Source organism: Maylandia zebra, linkage group LG22 (genome assembly GCF_041146795.1).
Source record: "Maylandia zebra isolate NMK-2024a linkage group LG22, Mzebra_GT3a, whole genome shotgun sequence".
In the NCBI taxonomy this organism is placed as follows: Eukaryota; Metazoa; Chordata; class Actinopteri; order Cichliformes; family Cichlidae; genus Maylandia; species Maylandia zebra.
The window spans coordinates 21,360,219-21,380,432 of record NC_135187.1 but is presented as its reverse complement, the minus strand read 5'-3'; the positions used below and the strand labels follow the sequence as shown (position 1 = coordinate 21,380,432).

The window sequence follows — 20,214 nt, the reverse complement described above, 5'->3', positions numbered from 1 at the left end:
TAACGTCCTTTGTGAGCTTGCAAACATTTTAATGAGTTACACAAATGGAGCGTGAGTAGAATTTCAAAGCAGAGTGAAATCCTCATCAGAAAAGCTTTGAAGATGCTTCAAAAACTTTCCATGCTGACTTTTTTCATTTTTTTCTATCCTTTATCCAAATGCACATCTTTATCCAAGCATAATAAAACTCTGAGATATTATAATTGAAACCTACATCACCATTCAAGATGATATTTACCTTTTTTTTGGACGATCAAAGAAATGTAGATCAGAGCAGAAACCGCAAACAACACAATGATGCTTCCCTGGCCACGGCACGTATTGCACTTAGTGTAGGGCATGTCCTCCTCTCAACTCTAATTCATGTTGTCTCCACAGTGCAGGACAGCGGAAGGCACTGACTCAATCTCAGACCCATCGCTCAGTCCTCAGCAGAGCATTGTAGAGGGACAAAGTGTGCAGGCGCTGAGCCAGGGTCAATACAAATGTCTCGAGCTGTCCCGCAAAGGCCGCCAAGAAAGCAGAACTGGTGAGAGGTCCCAAATTAATTTCAGGCTTCTTGAGACCAAATCCATTAACTCTGGGAGGGCTTTGCAGGTGGAGTGATGTAAAACTATTGAATGGGACCAGAACAATGTTTGTGTTCTTGTTAAAGATGATAGTGGTACTGCTGCAAGCTAACTGGCCCAATAGGGCTTTTAAAGTTTAGGCCGCAAGACGTAATCACATCTGTAGAGACATTATTTTACATTATATTACTCTGACTAAATAAATGAATAATACAAAAAATTTTTTAAATTGTAACGTAATGTAGAAAAGACAAGGACATTTTCCCTTTTTAAGTTTTTTCTTTAATAGTATACTTATGTAAGAAAAATAAGTGTTTATGATAGTAATTACACCCCCCCCTTTTTTTTTTTTTCTTTTTTTCCTTCTTCGAGGGGTGCGCTGTGATTACATGTGGGATGGTTTGTTGTGCTGGGATGAGACACCAGCCGGGACATCAGTAACACAAAATTGTCCGCATCATCCTCAACTCTACCCGACTGGTAAGAACGTTTTTCGCATCTCTCACTAGATTTACAGCAACAGGCAGTCTGAAGTGAGACCTGCTGGGTAACATCGGGAAAATGGCTAATCGTGTCTCACAGAGGCCAGATAGCTTGCTTAACTTTGTTCTGTAAGGACTTAAAATTTCACAGCTGCGGAGTTCTGCTTAGTTTTAGTGTATGGTTTTATGAATTTTATGCATAACAGAATTATTTTTAGACATATGTCTTAAACTTAATGGCTGATGCATGGAAACCATGCATCAGCCATTAAGTATCATCAGTTTTATTCATAAAGCAATAGAGTGATTGATGTGAAACTTAGCTGAGGCAGATTATCTATTATGTATTACGTAAATCCCCTCGTCAGGTCAAAGGTTAATGCTTTTGTTTATCACACAGCCTCAGCTTAGTAATACGATCTTAAGACGGTAACCATCTTCATTCAAGCACAACTGTGCAACTGGTTTCGGTGTAACCTGCAGATATCCAAGCCAATAATTCAATCCCATTCATTGTTTATTAATGTTGATACATTTTAACTTAGTACTAACTATTTGCTTGAATGCTCAAATTTGATTGGCCAATCTTCTGGACACTACAAATTTAAAACCAGAAAGATTCCAATAGCAAAAATGTTGTTGCTTGCCTACAGATTATGTGCACTTATATAAAGATAATAGTCTGTAGAGATTAAGCATAACCTTGCATAACTACTTGGTTGCAGATTCATGAAAAAGCCCAATCATATTTGCTTCTGTATGACATGCTAGAGAAAAGATTAATACACTGTAAACAAGGTAAAACACGATCCTACTGTACTCTTTGAGTCAGGCAGGATAGAAAAACAGATTTATTCATATTGAATTTGACTGTGATTATATAAGTACAATTGATGTTGGGATTGCAGCATTAAGCGTTTCCAAAGAATGTGCAGTTTTTACATTGTGAGTAGTACAAGGTTCAATAATGTCTAGTTGAAGAACTCCAGACTCAAGTCATGTCTGATTTAGGAGATGCAATATGACGAAGAGAGCAGAGGTGAAGGAGAGGACAGAGAGATGAATGAGGAATATGTAAGGGTAAAAAAAGACAAGCAAAAGAAAAGAAAAGAAAGGGAGGAATTATAAAAATATATAGGGACGCTCGATTCCTGACAGATGGATAGGGAGCGAGAACATGAATGTGGGAACAGAGAAGCCATTTTTGTAAGAGACGGCTCATGAAGGATCTTCCCAAAATGCCTGGGTACCCACATGACTCCTTGAAAGCTGACGCTGCTGATACGAGGTCTTTGGGAAGACGTACAGTTGGAAGTGGTTGCTGAACAGTTAATGAGCTGCCAGAGAGGACTAGGCAGTCGGACTGCAGTTGTTGATGTCAAGAACAAAGTGATCTCACTGATAGGTCCAGTCATGGATCTCCACTACATGTGGTTTAAAACCTGACGTATATGAAATGACCGTACAATTATTCCAAATGTGGACATTTCTATGTGACTAACTTCTGATGATATTTTTCGAGCTAAGTTAAATGCATTTGTTTCATAATGCCAAGGTTCGGGTTTAGATTTATGTGTTTGGGCTATGCCAATGTTTTACTGTTCAAAAACACTGAAAGACGTAGCCAAAGCATACAAAGAATCTCTACTGAACTCTCTGCTAAACAAACAGGAGCAGTAGACTGTGCCTGTAAGCCGTTTAATATAGTATATGAGGCTTTTAGGAAAATTATTGATGGACAATGTTGTTGTAGCACTGCCAGTGAGGCTTTTTCCCTTTTTTTCCACAGAAAAAATGACCAAATATTGTGATGAATCAGGTAACTGGATCCAGACTGGCTCTACCTGTCAACAAACTTTAAAGGACAAATTAGAGGTAATTGATCATTGTTTTGTTTTTTCTCTGAAAGTGATTGAACAAGACAAAGCTTGCATCAGTTTCTATATGCAGCAGACTAATATTTTTCTTTCCCAGAAGGAAATCCCTGATTTTCAAAGGGATGCAGCAGCAGAGCCAACCACGGAGGCTCCAGGGGTTAGCACAGAGAAAATTATCCTTGACAATGAAAAGAAATGCCAAGAGAAAATGAAGAATGATCCACCTTATAGAAAACCAGGTCAATATATCACATTCATCAGCATCTGCATTACAGGCTTGCAAATTTATGAATAATAGGCCTGTAAACATTTCTTTGCTTTTTTTTCCTGGTGTAGGGCGGTATTGTAGTCGTACCTGGGATGGGTGGTTGTGTTGGGATGACACTCCAGCGGACACGTACGCCTCCCGAAACTGCCCTGATTATTTCGGTGACTTCGACCCCACAGGTGAGCAAAGACATTCAAGAGGATTTGCTCATCTGATAAACTGTTACAATATCTAAACATCTAAGTAAGAAGAGGAAGCGTTACACTGTTTCCACACAGTAAGGTCCTCGGTTTGAATCCATGAGCAGAAGAAAATGAATGAATGGATGGATAGTAAAAAGCGCCTGTATTTAGTGATGGAATTATTCTTTACAGAAAAGGCAACTAAGTACTGTGGAGCAGATGGGAAGTGGTTTCAACATCCAGACAGCAACAGGACTTGGACCAACTATACGCTCTGTGCAACCACCCATGAGAAAAGGCAGAGGGTAACATGTGCTGAATGTAATAAACTGTTTGATGTGTGTTTATTTGACAGGTCCCTGCACATGGTCCTCAGTTTGTCTGTTCAGTACTGTTTAAAGCTGAAATTTTCATTCTTTCCGCATAGAAACTGAAGTTGCTTGAGAGTGAATATAGATGTCTCCTCAAAATAAAACAAGAGCCACCGTCTACAAAAACAGGTAAACTGATTCTTTCTTCTACACAGTGCTGAGCTTTTACACTACCTGGCCAAAGAAATTCAGTGCCTGGACTTCACAAAATAATTGGATAAGAACCTTCCATTGGATAATTTCTGATGATGATGATTAATGTTTTGGTTTACAGAAAGTTATTTAACCTCAAGGGATGCAGTGAGTAGCTTCCAAGTTCGTAAACAGCCATGTCTGGTGATGCATCCCATGGTTGTGAATAAGATGTTACTCTGTTTCAGAAGTCGAATTATCCACCTGCATTAAGCAAAAAAAACCCAATGAGGATATTGCGGAAATTACTAAAGCTGGATTAGGAACTTCCCGATGCATTATTTAAACCTGGGAGGACTGCTACGAGGAAGAAATGTAATCGGGGAAAAAATTCTGAATATGGTGAAGTGATCAGAGGTTATGTAAATGTTTGGTGACATCAAATCATTAAAAAAAATTTTAAATAATCCACCAGCACAACTCACAGCTATGTTTACTGGTGAAAGTAAGAGCATTCCCAACAAAAGAGAACAGTTGTGCAGCTTTAAGAAAAAATACTTATCAGTGAAGCGAATCGCAAAAAATCCTCATTTTCCCAGGTAGCATAAAGATCGGACTTTGGAGCAACAGAAAAGTCTTGTGGTCTGATGAGTCCAGATTAACCCTGTTCAAAACTGATGGACAAGAAAGGTAAAAAAAGAAAGGTGGATGAGGTGCTCGTGCCTAATGCCTACCGTAGAACCCAGTGGGGGAGGTGTTGTGATCTCCGGTTGCTTCAGTTGTACAGAGCTCAAATGACCACCTGAATATTCACCAGATGGCAACGTCATCATTCAACAGGCTCAAACTGTGAAACAGTGGTTCATGGACCACAAGACATTAAAACCACTGAGAATCTTTGGGATGCAGTGGAGAAGACTGTACCCAGCAGGCTAACGCTCCCTTTGTCAGTACAAGATCTTGTCTAAAACACAATGCAACTCAAGATGGAAATAAATGTGACGTTGCACAAAACAATGCCAAAGTGACTGCATCAAACCTAAAGATAGTCCAAGTAAATATTACTGTGTCTTGTTTTTAGCCAGTGAGATTTCCCTGTAATTATAAGTTTCACGTTTATCCATGTGAATTTGAGACCTATACACATTTGCTATCATGTTTTGTGGGTCCTACAGGACCGTACTGCAACCGTGACTGGGATGGCTGGTTGTGCTGGGACGACACTCCGGCAGGAACCACTGTCTCTCAGAGCTGCCCTGATTATTTTTCTGACCTTGACCCCACTGGTAGGTGGTAAAATTCAACACGGTTGCTTGTTTAAAGATTTGCTGCTTTCCTGCTAACCTTTTTTCGTCTTCTATGAATTATATTTTTAAAGAAAGAACTCAATGAGTGTTAAATTGTGTACAGCGATATATTTATACATAAGCATTCTTTTTAGAAAGGGCATCCAGGTACTGCAGAGAGGATGGGCAGTGGTTTCGCCACCCAGAGAGCAACAAGACATGGACCAACTATACACTCTGTGCCATCAACACTAAAGACAAGTTAAAGGTAATGTAACAATAAAGTGCAATTATTCCATACCGTTTTTCTCCTTGGTCATTGTTTAGTTTAACTGAGCATGACTCTGTGTGTGTATGTGTGATATTAAACTTCACTAAAATCAAGGCAGCCGCCCAGTTTTCCAGGGACACTGAGGTCAACGGTGCCGACGAGGCCACGGTCAGTCCCACGGCTAATCGGGAGCAGCAGGAAATAGTGAGGAAAAAAATCCTCGACAACCAGTACAAATGCTTCGAGAAAATGAATCGAGATCCGCCTTATAACAAATCAGGTAACAAGAATATCAAATGAAATGAAAATCTGGGGTTCTCTACTCCCCTCTTAATGTTTAAGTGTCATCACACTGCGTCGATGTTATAGGTTTGTACTGCAGTCGGAACTGGGATGGCTGGCTGTGCTGGGACGACACTCCAGCGGGAACTTACACTTTCCAAAACTGCCCTAATTATTTTCATGACTTCGACCCTACGGGTAAGCAGCGAGACTGAAGCATTGAGCTCCTTTCAAGTTCTTTTGATTTGAAGCGATTAACTTAGTTCATGACCGATATGTTCAGAAAAAGCAACAAAGTATTGTGGAGAGGACGGGCAGTGGTTTCGTCACCCGGACACCAACAGAACTTGGTCTAACTACACACTCTGCAATGAAAACACCAATGCCAAGCTGAAGGTAATTTATTTCAAATTTAAAACTATTCTGCTATCATTAATCTGCTGCATTGTGGCCACAGTGTGATGGGTCAGCATAATAGTTTCCTTTGTGCCAGGGGCTCTGCACTACCAAGATTCATAACTCTCCCATACTGGTGTGATACTGATCTAAAATAGCATAGCTGACATTTCAGACGCATGAGTTTGATGCATTTGTTTACATGACAGGCAGGAAGGCTTAAAATTACATTATTACCTGCTTACAGTTAGAATTTGTACATGTAATGGTCTTATCTCATGGGGCCAAGTCCAGACAAAGTAGGTTTTGTTTGACTGAACAAATAGAGTTTGCATTTATTGGAAGCTTGCTTCCAATAAATGCTTCCCAATAGCCTGTGCCACAGGCTATACAGTCATAGGAAGTCTCCTTAGTAATAGTGTTACGACGACATCTTCACATATTAACAACCTTCTCATCACCAACAGCCCACGGCTACAAAATGAAGCCTTTAACAACATTTTCCACATGAAAACCAGACCAGAGCATCACAGAACTCTCACTGGGAATACAAACACCCAGATGGACTGTTTGAACTTTAGTAAAACATTTTGGAAATGTTTTAATTAGTAGTGACTGTGCCTCTTTTATGGGCAAGCATGTTATTATCAACTCTTATGCCAAACCATTTGTGTTTGTGCAAAAATGTTCAGCAGCTGGCTTTAAATTTGGATCTGGAATCTTTCTGGATTTGTTGACCTTGACCATTCATAATCTCCCAAAAGCCGTTTCAATTTTGTTGTCATTGCAATTTGTTTTGTTTACTAATGGATATTTTGGCTATACAGTGAACAGAAGGTGTTAGAGTTAGACCTGGGGATTAAATTGTGCCAGAGATAGAAAATGTTTGCAGCACTAATCATAACTGACTGATTGATACCTCTACCTGCTTCGGTCATTCAAATAATATTTTATCTTGATTCAAACATTCCTCTGTCAGCTCCAGTTAATTTCTTACTTGAATTTTTTTTTTAAAGATTCATATTTGTGGGAAAAGTAGAAAAGTCAGGTTTTGTTTATCTCTGTTACATGTGTGTTTGATCACAGGGGGGTTAAAATGTTCAAATTTATTGTTGTTCGATTGGGCTGCACAGCTGTGCTCCATTATGTTTTATTGTTTGACAAATTATAATCCTCACTGGGAACACATGGAATCGAATGGTGTAAAGTTACCTCTTCCCACACGGCGCTTAACAAATGTATCAGACCCAATGTAAGGTCTATGTATTAGCTGCCCTAAATTAAGAGTACTAGTAATTAGAAAGTCATTTTTATGCTTTTGGTAATTGCTAATCCACCAGTATACGTAAGCTCCTTAATTGGAATTATGCTGCAAATGCTAAATTATAATTATTGTTTTACAAAAAAGCAGACTAAATAGTAAAGCACATTATTATTTTTAAATTAAGGTGCCAAATTTCATTTACTTGCATTCCTGAACACAAACATATTGAACGTTATGCTTGATTAACTTCTGACTTCTCGGAGAAGTAGATTGCGCCCTCTCAAATTTGGTCACTAGGCGTTCCCCGACTAGTTGGAAGGTGGTTACTGGAGGCTGCGGTGTGAAATCGCTTGCAAAGAGTTTGCTGCCCCAGAGTCTTACCTACAAACGACAGGCAGCTGTTGCAGTCTTCTAGTGACCAAAGCAATTACAAGGGATCCCTTTGAGACTACTTTCACTTAGCAACAGAAAACAACCACCGAAAACCGATTGCCAGCTATTTGGGGAATATTCACTTATAGGCAAGTGATTGGCAGGCAGTTGCTAACCCATCTCTAAGCCTGTGTGAGAAAGTTATAATGAATAAACATGAATAAACTTCAAAGCTAACAGCATTAGTTTGGAAAATAATGAGAATGGTTTTCCTTCTCCTGTTTGCCTTTTTACTCAAACTAACTAAAGTTATCATTGAAAATATCAGTATTGGAAATCGGGTTCAGGATTGTGAAAGTGCAACAACATTTCTTGTTGAGCGTTTTGTCCTAAAAGTAAAAACCATCAAATTAATTCAGCTGAATTTTGTGGTAGACCTGAAAGTTAGCTTGTCGATAATAAAACATGTTCTTTTTGTCTAGTAATACACAGTATCTCTATCTTTGTGTTTTTTTGTTTTGCTTTACAGTCCGCCTACATCCTGTTTTACATGGCCATCGTGGGCCATGCTTTATCCATAGCCTCCCTGCTTATTTCTCTGGCCATCTTCTTCTACTTCAGGTAAAAGATTCAATGTGATGAATCTTTCCTACATGTGAGACTGCAGCACTGTGAGAATGCAACTGTAGTTTGATGACGCAATGATGATTAATAGGTGGTGTTGTCATCCTTAATGACTCATCATCTTTACCTGACATGATCTGACAGGCACAGTGATGTTGTCCTTACTCATTATTAGCACGATTCTTGTCTTTGCCTTATTTGGAGTCAGCAAAATATGAGACAGACTGTAATAAAAATATTATTCCCTGTCATAAATTAATGCAAAGTATCAATCTGACACTGCAGTTTCTCTTACACTATAGTCATACTAGGAAAAACAGTGGCTGGAGATGTGTCATAACCACAATTATTAGAACTATCTATAATGAACTTGTTGTCTTTGAGGACCACTCACAGTCAGTTGCCATCTTCAAAGGGACTTTGCTGCATCAAAATGGTGAAAAAATGGCATTAAAACAGAGTCAGTATGCTATCAGTTTGTGATTGAGTAGCGTCAAATTGGCAATTAAATGCAATTTGTTTGGGATAATATGGTGATTCACCGTGATAAACTGGCAGAAATTGTAAATTTACATTAGCTACTTAAGGGTCCACCCAGAACCTCATAAATCTGAAACAGATTAGGGACATAGTTGCTACAGGATGGTGATTTAACAGCAAAATGATGCCGTCACTCAGGATCTACATAGGAACATAACCCGAATAAAAACAACTGGCAGCTGGATAGCAAAGACACACAGATGTCACAGATGAGTTGCACTCCTCAGCACAGACTGACTCAGACTCATTACGACATGTTGGCAATCTGTCTGTGTTTTTAAATCAGCATTTTTTTTGCAGCAACTCACCAATCTGAGAGTGTTGCACTTGGTCTGAGTCAGACTCCCACCAGGAGACCTGGCAACCCTGATGACTCTGGCAATCCCATTGTGATCCAAGGTGGTTGCCCAGGGGTTGAGAGTCTCAGCCTCTAGACAACTAGTTGGTCAGTGCAACTATTTGCAGCTTGTTTCTGGCCTAAAAAAAAGTCTGTGCAATCACCAGAAAACCAATATTTCAATTCAATTCAGTTTTATTCTTATAGCCTCATGTGGATTTATATTGTAAGGTAAAGTAATACTAGTCTACTAAGTTGTCCTATTTCTTAGTTTGTCTGAGTCATTAAGGTTACTTCTAGAATATGTAAATAATTTCTTTACTTTCTCACACATCTTCAGATTTTTGTGCATAGTTAAAATTCTGAGCAGAATGTGTTAGTGCTTTGCACCTGAGTTTATTGCTCATTATAGATGTTCATCCATACGGATGCTTAATCCCAGCGGAAGAGAATACAAAGTTAAGCAGTGTGCTTCAGCTGAAATTCAATTAGATAAGAGTTAAGAATAACAAACCAGATTAGCGGGAAAGAAATTGAATATTCAGTGAATAATCTATAATATTTTAATGATTGTGCCACAAAATAGTTGTGAAACTTTACGTTTCTCTGGGAAGTGAGGAATTTATCAGTGTTATTTCAAAAGAACTGAGGCTTTCCATTTAACTGAAGCAGCGACAAATAAAAAAAGACGCTTTTTACATTCTGAAACAATATTTAGAAACACTGGCTTGTTGGCCCTGTGGTTGGCGATTGTTGCAGTTATAAATTTTGATGTGCTGAAGTCTGCTGACCTCCTAAACACAGCTGTTATCCAGAACAGTTCTTGTAAGAGACCGTTATTGTGCAGCAAAGTTTTATACGCACTCATAAATCTAGAGGCCGAGTTTGGGGCAGGTGCATAATCACAAAACCCGCTGACCCACCGAGAGTCAAACTCTTCAGCTGCAGAGCAATTCAGTGGCCAGTCAAGGTTCATCGAGATTAAAGTCCTAACAAATTAAGATTTCAATAAAATAACAAGGTGTTTGGCTGAAACCGTCTTATCTTTTTTTTTCCTCTCTTTGCAGCCATTACTTAATATATTCACTGCCAAAACATTTAAATTACTGGATTTTGTATTATAAGATCCAGATGTGAAGCTCACAGTGGTATGTGATGCTGTATAGTCGCTACTCTGTTATTTACAACTCTACATCAACGCTGTCAGGATTCCCAGATAAAAATACTCCAGTTTTCTGTGGAAAAATGGAGGCTGGTGGAAATTCTGACAGATACATTGGGACCTGTGACAGTTGAACGATGCTGCCATGGCCCCATTTTTGATAAGTCCTCCCTATATAAACTACATAGTTTTAAAAAAAAAATTTATGGGAAGAAAATTGGGTTTACGTGTAATGAAATGGGCTGTACTGTATAAATAAAACTTACATAAATAATGAACAATTCCTACATTTCCTTTTTTGTCAGGAACTGGAGAAAGAAAAATGCCTGAATATTTGTACATGGCCGCTGTGAAAATGTGCTGCCCTATGCTATTTTTCAGGACATTTAGTGCTTTCATTGGTCTCAGGGGGATTTATGAATAATCAAAGATAAAATTGGCCATGAGAGGTATATGGATACAACTTATTTAACTGTAAAATGGGTATTTAATGGAGGGTATGTTCTGTAAAAAAGCAATTTGCTACAGGACTCCATTCAGCTCTGAAATGCAGTCTGTTTGATTGCTGTCAAGAAAAAAAACCCATCAAAAGCAATAATAATAATACTGATATGAGTGACTTTGATTCTAATAGTTGTTTTCACTTTGCCCGTAATGCATTTTATTACGCTATTAATCCTGAGTGGCCAGTCAAGCTAATGCGAATGCACCCTTGGGATCCATTATGCATTATTTAACAGCACTTCTAGCTTGTTCAGGCCATTTAGAGACAATCCAGCTCATTGATCCACACTTTTTTTTCTTTGACAGCTGCAAAAAAAATCCGTTTGAGATGAAAGATAACAATTATGTGACACTTCACATCTCATTAAACTATCAGCCTGCTAGTCACTTCTCTTTCCTGTGCGTGTCATCGGTTGCACCAAGTTTTTGTGTTCTTTGATGTTGTGTGTGACTGAAAAGGTTTTATTCCACATTTGTGAACAGTATTATCAGCATTTTAATTAATCCTTGCACGCAGGAGTCTGAGCTGCCAAAGGATCACCCTCCACAAGAACCTCTTCTGCTCCTTCGTGCTCAATTCTGCCCTTACCCTCATCCACCTCATTGCCGTTGTCAACAATCCTGAAGTGGTGGCCAGAAATCCGGTGAGTAGATCCTCTCTTACGTATTTACCGCGACTTCCATGTAAACTACTGGTAGCTGTCACCTGCTAGTGACCAAAGAAATGACAAGGTTTTTGGTGCAGCACCTTCTTTGTGACTGAGTTCATCAGGCAATGGCCAGTAACCAACTGGTTTTATAATTCACCTTTTCCCTAATGACCGGAGGTTGCCCCAGGTTGCCAACTGGTCTTTAAACCTGTACGACAGGACCTTATTCCTCAGATAGCTATACTTACAGCACAAAGTCACCTGAACACCTTCAACATTTATTTCAGAAGATTTCCCCAACACACAAAATCATAAAAGAGTGACTATTAGAGTGGTTTGCATGAGAGGGTCATGATTTCCCAGGCTTCAACTTTGATGACCAACATCCTGTAACAGTGACACATTTATTACCTGAACTCTACCTGTAAAGTGAATCATTTACTCTTTCAGTCTGAAAAGGGAAGGAAAAGCCTGTCTTATGTCTTAATGCAGGGACTCCTCTGGTTGCAGACTGTGCAGAAGTTTATTGGAAACGCCCCTGTTGCTCACTTGACTTATGACTGCAATGAAAAGTTTCCCTGATGAGTTCATGGTCATGATCACTATTCTCAATACTTATTTAAATCAGCATGGTGTTCCCTCTGTAAATCGTGCTCCCATTAGAGTAAAAAAGAATGATAAAGCAGGTTAAGCTTTATGGTGTGCCTACCTTGGTTTACAGGCTGCTACTGTGTGCTCTACCAGTGCAGACTCAGATCCACCCCAATTTCAAAACTACATAATGCCAACATGCTTAAAGATATAATTCTATTAACGAATCTATGACGTAAGGACCATGATGGAAAATCATTTATGTACAGTATGAATGCACTGCACAGTGAACATCAACCCTGAGTCATAGTGAATGGCTCTAACTCAAGGAAAACAATTTCAGTTCCTGTAACCAGCAGCTCATTCAATATTTTTTGGACACGCTTCAGTTCAGTAAGTGCTAAGTACTTTTAAATAAACTGATTCTTGTGAATTAGGACATCTGGAGGTCCTAGAAGCAGCTACGTGACATTTGCTAAATGCTAACGGTAGCACACTCAAATCCTCAGTTCCAGTGCTAGGCCCCTCCTGCTAGATTTAACATTGACTGCCTTGTCTTTAGTTTAGCGTGTTAAGATAATAATAATAAGTCTTTAGCTATAATCGAAAAATACTTTTGAATACTTTATATAGCATTATTAGATTTTTGTTTTCCATGTATTTCATTGTCCATATAACCAAGATCACATGGCTGACTGACCCACTGACAAACCTGAACTATAAGACACTAGTGCTTGTTAGGAAAAGGAAAAAAAAACACCATGCAGGATGGACAAGTTGGTTACAAAACATGCAAATGTATGTATTTGTATTTAATTTATAGCATATTCATATGTTATAAATTATATAATTATTAAGTAATTAGTTTACAATTATAATAATGTATATAATTATAATTCATTCATTTATAATAATCTATAGTTTCATTCAATTTATGCAAAGCCAAATAAAAATGTGAACACTGTGGTAGCATTTTTTTAATTTTAATTGTAGTTGATGTGCAGGACACACAAAGTGAGATCTGGTCTCTTTCTTGATATTGAGTTTTTCTAAAACAGATCCTGCTCTGCAACATCCTGGAATTGCTACACAATCAACGTACAGTTTTTGTTTCTCTATTTTTATCCCTGTGTAGGTTCTCAGTGATCCAGGTCGTGGGAATCCAAAATAGCTTGGGAAAAAAAGTGACTGGACTTCTTTAAGTTTCTTGAAGACGTTTCACTTCTTCAGAAGCTTCTCAGATGAGAGCTGAAATGTCTTCAAGAAGAAATCTAGTTGCTTTTCTTTCCAAGTGCCTTAGATTCTCTTTTTATTCCATTTAACTTTTTGCCTTTTTTGAATTGTTTGAAATTCTGAGGTCAGCTTAGGTAGAGGTAATAAATCTGTCTTGTGGGAATGCCTTGATATCAGGACTGAGCATAAATTTGTATGTTACTTGTGGAAATCAAAATAACAAACGCTTGTTAAGCTGCTGCTTGCTGCTTCTTAAAAGCTGTTATTGCAGAGATTCAGTAACTCCAGAAAAGGATCATATTTTTTGTTTTACTGCCACATAAAATCAAACGCATTCAGTCCCTCCAAGTCAATAAATACTGACAACATGTTGTTTAAAAAACGTACAAAAGATTGTAAAAATAAACACCCTCCTTGCAATCTGTAATATTTTTAAAACGGTCCTAAATAATTTTAAAAAAGAACTTTAGATGATCAAAGTGCCATACAGCAAAAAACCCAGCAGATAGGACTGTAGAGTTTGGCTCGCATTGCGCACAATCGCATCAGCCATATCCTGCTTTCAGCTGGAGTATCGCTTGCCTGACAAAGCACTGGAAACATCAAGGACGCAGCAGAGGCTTCAGCTGGGTTTTAGTTTGTTTCTAAGTCCTGCTTTCCCCCCGTTCAATGAATCTGTCTGGCTCAGGCTGAGCTGAACGTATCCAAGATGCAGACAGAAATGACAGCCGTCATAATCAACGTGAGGAAACGTGTATTTGTGCGGTGGCCCCCTATTCAAATCTCCCCCTTGTCATCATTTGTCAAAAGGTTTGTGTTGAATCTGTTACTTTCTGATGTAGTACGGTCAAGTTGTGCTAACTTGCTGCAGCATGTCAAAATAAAATTAGTTACCGTGGCCTTGGTTCTCGAGGCGGGAGCAGACAGAGAGCGCACAAGCGCCTCTGGTTGGGACCCGTGCGCGTCTGTGAGGAAACATTTCTGAAATTTACTGATGCCAGAGTGAAACTTATGAGCATGTTTTCAGTGCTGGTGATTTAGGAATGGTGGATTGCAGTAGAGATTTGCACTCTAGGAGAAAACAAGCTCTTTGTTGTCTCTCTGGAGTAGTAATAGAGTCTGGTTTGGCCTGCCAGCATTATGTGGGAGTGAATCCCCAAAGCTTATGTCAAACCAAGGAGGAGGCTGAAAACATGACAAACACGTACATGATCTATAGCAGCTTGATTTGTTAACCAGAACATTGTTAGTAACTTAAGACAAACCTTGGTTAACTGCAGACCTGAATTAGTGAAAACTATGCGCCCTTAACTCGCAGATACTGACAGCAGCGGCTGTCTGTTATAGTGAAGTGGAAAGGGAAACGTATGAAAGGAAGGGAGAAAAAATATGGCGAAGAGTTTCAAAGTGAACAACTGTTGTGTGTTTTGAGCTAAGAGGACCTCAGAGAGCAGTTAATAGCAATGCCAGCATCTCTGAATTATACTGCGGCTGCACACATGCTCTTTCACCACAGGACTACAAACCAGAAACCCCAATGTGAATATTAAAATAAATATATATTCCTAGGAAGGAATTCATCTGTCTAGGTTTTTCCATACAAATCTTTCAGGGATTTCAGGATATGAGAGCATAATGAAAACACAGCTTTGCTGATGCCAGTGATAACCAACCAACCTTTTTATATAATTTACAGAGGTGAGTGTGATAGCGGTAATGAGCAACAGCTCAAGAAACGCTTCAGCAAGTGGCCTGAAGAGCAGAGCAATCGTCTGGCTGATTAATTTGAAACAATCTGCAACTGTAATTATTACACAGTGAAAAACAACTTTTTATTAAACATCTGTCTTCATCCCTGTTTGTTTGCAGTTAGAGATCGCACATACATATTCAAGTCATGGACAGCATAAGAGGTGGACATAGATACTAGGGGTGCAACGATACACAAAATTCACGGTTCGGTATCGGTTCGATACTTTTTCGATACAAAAAAATGTTCATGTCTTTTTAATTTGTCATTTATTAAAATTATAAATATATATTTTAATTCAAAAGTACAGTTTTTAAATTTAATGTTGCTGAAACAACAAAGTAATAAAAAAATGAATCTGATTGAGGAATCACTCATCTTTGGAAAAGAGAGTTTATTACAGAGAAATGTCTCTTTCCAAAATAAAAGCTATACTATACGCTTCGTCTGGGCTATATTCTCAGCAGCATATTAAACATATCAGGTCCCCATAAGGAGAATCATGTGCTAACGGCTGTCTAAATGACTCGGGTAAAGTTTGTAGCATGCGTGCTTGTTGTTTTTGTCTGCTTCCACTTGTCTTTGCACTAGAATGATGTCAGAGTAAATGTGCAGTCATATTCGTTGTGTTCCCACTAGTGCTGTCGGCGTTAATCTCATTGAAATTATGTTAACGCCATAACACGGCAAATCTCCGTTAACGAGCTACCGCGGATCGCCCCGTGTGTGGGGCTGGACGGCCAACACGTTAACGAGCTAACTGCGCTAACACACTAGTTCCTACCAATGTAATTGAGCATTGCGTGGCACATCCGACATACTGTTTTACTTTTGTCCATGACGCACTTACCTTCAGGGTCATACGTCACATGAAAACCAAAATAGTTCCAAACGCCAGACCTGAATGAGGGTGGGGGAGGTTCAATTTACCATTTTGCAACAAGAGCTTAACTTCTGTCTCGCTAGCTTGCCCTGCGCTCAGTGAATCTGCGTTCGACTACTCCGACTAGGCTGCACTGTCGAGCGCAGATCCACTGAGCGTTCAACACAGACAGCATCGTCAGAAGAAAAGTTGATAAAATAAATTAAAAATGTTGTATTGTTCGATACATATGCGTACCGAACCGAAAGCACTGTATCGAACGGTTCAATATCGATACGAGTATCGTTGCACCCCTAATAGATACGGTGGTTTCCTGCTTTAAGCCTCGAGATTAGTGTTTTTGCTTTTGTCAGCTTTATTACTATTGTAATTCTTTATTTTCTTGTTGTCTAAAGGAAATATTAATCCGCTCCAAGATGTAAAAAAGACAAAAAGTTTTTAACTCACTCTCATTACTTATTATTCTTATTATTATTACCTTTATTATACCATAACGTCTCACTGAGATCACAGTCTCTTTTACAAAAGACACAAACAATACACATTAAAATTAAAACTTTAACTGGATTTTTATAAGACACATCCACAGGTCTCCTTCACTGCATTCATTATCATGTTTTTAAATTCACCGACAGATAGAGGCCTGTTTAAACTTGGGTCAGTCTGTTAATTATTCCATGTTCAAGGGGCTTTGTGAGAAAATGCTATTTTCCTTTCCAGTTAGGTTTAGGTATCAGTTTAAAATCTTGGTTCTTTATGAGGTGAAGCCCTCAATTATCATCAGTGTGCTTCACCCCAATTCTCCAAGCTGGATCCTTAGGCCTGCAGATGGAGGTCTTCTTGTGATTCCACGTATTTGTCTGGAAACAAGTGGGGAGACTGTGCATTCCCAACGTTACCACACCAAAACTGTGGAACAGCTCACCACCCTCTCTTCGCACCCTTGACTTTGTGGCATCCTTTAAAAAAACAGTTTAAAACTCATCTGTTTTTGTTGGTTCTTGTGTCTTCATTTGGAGTTTGTTTTTGGTGTCTCTGTAAAGCACTTTGTGACTAGTTTCTTGTTGTTAAAACTGTATAAATACATTTTTACATCTTGGTTTAAAAAAAAATAGATGTGACGAGGAGCGGTGGGTCTGACCGTAAAACTGTTCACTCATTGGCTAATGACTTGTCAGTCACAAGTTGTTAGTCAGGGAGCATACCGCTGATAATCCTGCTTTAAGAAGCATGAATGTGAAGAAAAAAGAAATTTTTATGCCATATGAAATGAGTGACTGAACCCATAAACCCATAAAGGACCCCCACTCTCTCCCCCAAACAGCACAGAATAGGATAAGTGGAAGAAAATAGGTAGATGCTCAATAGTTTTTATAAATAGTATCTTAGACTGTAGAGAAGCACTAATATATTGCATTGGTAGTTGCAATTTGTGAAATTACCCATTACCCTCTGGATGAATGCACAATTGGTGCCATTTTGGCTTTTGCTAGAACCACATAATCCAAACTTGGGCGCAAGGGAAGTGGAAGCAATCTGTGTTTGGATGAGTGGGGAAAAGCCATGAAAGCTGATGTGACTGGCAGAGATTCCCATCCAAAAACATGCTTCCTTAACGAATCTCCTGAGATTCGGTAATGACAAATGTTGTGGAAGTTAACTTATTTTAGGAGAAAAGTTTGTGAGATTTTTTTCTTTTCTTTTTTTAGTAGATTCTGAACACAGGCAGGTTTATTGGTGCCTGTCTGGCATTAATTAGAGGAATTATAACTGATGGCACTGCACCAGATACTCTTGATAATTATGGCATTAATCAACTGTTTTGTTTCTTTTTTTAAACGGACATACCAAGAATGTGTCATCAAGTCATCATCTCTTATCATAACGTCTCAATTCTCAATAAAAGGAACTGAAAAAATAACGAGACATGATGTCGCTTTATGGTGGATGCATAAATAGAAAATTGCACAGCTCTTTATAAAACACTAATGTGGAGCGGGGCTTTGATCCCACTGCTTTGTGAGACGAACACAATCAAAGAGGGCTCCAAATACAAAGAGAAATCATGATTCCCAACTTAACCCACCACCGACGGGGGTAAATGAATAAACATCCTCTCAGTATGAAAAAGAATAATACTGGCTAATGATTTTGTGCCACGAGTGCTGAAACATCCCATTAAATCTTTTTTATGTCTCCTGCTGAGATGATGTCACGACTGTTTCAACTGGATCATCTTATTCAAAAAAAAAGACTGCAAAGCAGAAAAAAGGTTGATATGATTGATTTTGTTCTCCCTGCAGGTTGGCTGTAAGGTGTTGCAGTTCTTTCACATGTACATGTTGGGCTGTAATTACTTCTGGATGCTCTGTGAAGGCATCTACCTGCACACGCTCATCGTGGTGGCGGTGTTTGCAGAGGAGCAGCACCTGCACTGGTACTACCTCCTGGGCTGGGGTGAGTCATTTTTACCACGTCCCGTTTTGTTGTTTTGTTTCTTTGCTGTAGTGTGTCTGTAAAAACGTATTCTTGCAGCTTGAAAAATCCCAGAGAAGCAGTTCAACAAGATTGGGTAGAATCTAACAATTTTCTTGTGACTGAGGTTATTTTAATATCAAGCTTGCGGTCATTCAGTTTAAGAGCATCATTTGTACGTTTCCTGTTCAGACAATGCTCTCCCTTAAACGTCTGCACTCAGTTTAATAGTCTTCTGAACTCAAATGCTTGCAAACATTTCCATCCTTGCACCCGAGTTTCTTTTGTTCACTTGCTCTTGGACCTCCAGTCCTGCTCATGCATCTTTATGTATGAGCTGATAACCCTGCGGTGGTGGTGGTGGGGATTCCAAAAAGGAGACAGTTCGCCGTATGCCGTTCCCCAGCTCTTTGTTCTCACATTTCCTACTTACATCTACTGTCCTTTCAAGTCTTAGATATGGTGTTGACCAATGACATTGTCCTTTCCCCCATTTATGAGTACATGTGCTTTAATTCTGTGAGAGTCCTTTAGGAACAGATATTTTCAGATATTTTCTGACTTAGAAATTTGTGCCTTCCTTTTGTACAGTCACGATTTTATATACATGCATGCACCATATGTTTTAGAAGAGCGGTCCCCAACCGCCGGGTCATGGACTGGTTCTGGGCCGCAAGAGTTGAGGCTTGGGTGTGAAATTTATGGTTTCATGGTTTTTATCGTCAACTTGGTGTTTGTAGTTGTCTGTCTTATTTTGAAATAAATATTTACACGTTAAGGGGCAGAGAGGAGGACGTTACTCTCAATGTTGTTGGCGCATTTCAGGAGGACGCTGTTAACAAAGTTATACAATTACACACTGACTTCGCGTTTATTATTATATTTACAAAATACCACCGTTTTTGTCTTGGTCGTATCATTTTATTTTGTTGTATTTATCCGCGACACATCCGTGAAAATATTGTCTGACATTAAACCGGTGCATAGCGCAAAAAAGGCTGGGGACCGCTGATTTAGAAGAACACACTATAGTAGGCTTATTGTATGTACTAAATCAAGCTTTTCATTAGATGAGCAAGACTGCTAGTGACAAATGAATAAAACAATGAACTGACTGGCAGGCTGGCTGATTTATTTTTCCCTTAAGCTGGCTGTCACTTTATTAAATTTACAAAGTGAGCAGAGGTAGTGACTGGGACCCAGAAGTTTGATAAACAAACAAGCACCTTTCATGCAAGAAGGTGGATTAGACTGGATCACAGGAAATCTGTGCAAGCAGCAGTATATCGTAGATCTGAGCAAGCGCAGAGCAAATATGCTCGCGAGCAGTCGTCTGTTTGATCAGAGGGCAGAGTTTGCATTGTAATATCTGAATGTGAAAGCAAGAAATCATGGTCTTGGATAAAGGTATTTCATTGTGGACATGCTGACAGCTTTATTGGCCCTCCTGTCGCTTGGTGCTGCTCCTGTCTTGTTTTCCACACTGCTCCAAACAGGAATAACACAGTCTGTCAAAAAAAAAAAAAAAAAAAAAAAAGCAGGCAATGGAACTGGATGGATGATCATCATTAAAAATGTTGGGATAACCTTGAGTAGAGTCTTTGCTGTGTGTGTGTGTGTGTGTGTGTGTGTGTGTGTGTGTGTGTGTGTGTGTGTGTGTGTGTGTGTGTGTGGATGGATGGAGGGAGGCCAGCTTGTCAGATCCATCTGTGG

At 39.1% G+C, this 20,214-nt stretch overlaps 1 protein-coding gene across 3 annotated transcripts in view; it reads left to right on the top strand.

Annotated features, from left to right (window-relative positions):
* The window catches only part of calcr (calcitonin receptor), a 65,834-nt gene that overhangs the window by 32,916 nt on the left and 12,704 nt on the right, over positions 1-20,214 (top strand). For 2 of the 3 annotated variants that reach the window (XM_076879171.1, XM_004547926.6), the window contains 15 exons: positions 379-529; positions 942-1,049; positions 2,841-2,926; positions 3,026-3,167; positions 3,265-3,375; positions 3,571-3,683; positions 3,806-3,878; positions 5,057-5,167; positions 5,323-5,435; positions 5,553-5,718; positions 5,808-5,918; positions 6,004-6,116; positions 8,282-8,373; positions 11,437-11,563; positions 18,330-18,483. In XM_076879171.1, coding sequence (XP_076735286.1) covers positions 379-529; positions 942-1,049; positions 2,841-2,926; positions 3,026-3,167; positions 3,265-3,375; positions 3,571-3,683; positions 3,806-3,878; positions 5,057-5,167; positions 5,323-5,435; positions 5,553-5,718; positions 5,808-5,918; positions 6,004-6,116; positions 8,282-8,373; positions 11,437-11,563; positions 18,330-18,483 — 1,771 coding nt within the window. The remainder of the gene's footprint in view (positions 1-378; positions 530-941; positions 1,050-2,840; positions 2,927-3,025; positions 3,168-3,264; positions 3,376-3,570; positions 3,684-3,805; positions 3,879-5,056; positions 5,168-5,322; positions 5,436-5,552; positions 5,719-5,807; positions 5,919-6,003; positions 6,117-8,281; positions 8,374-11,436; positions 11,564-18,329; positions 18,484-20,214) is intronic. The other variant, XM_004547927.3, reaches the window with a different exon arrangement.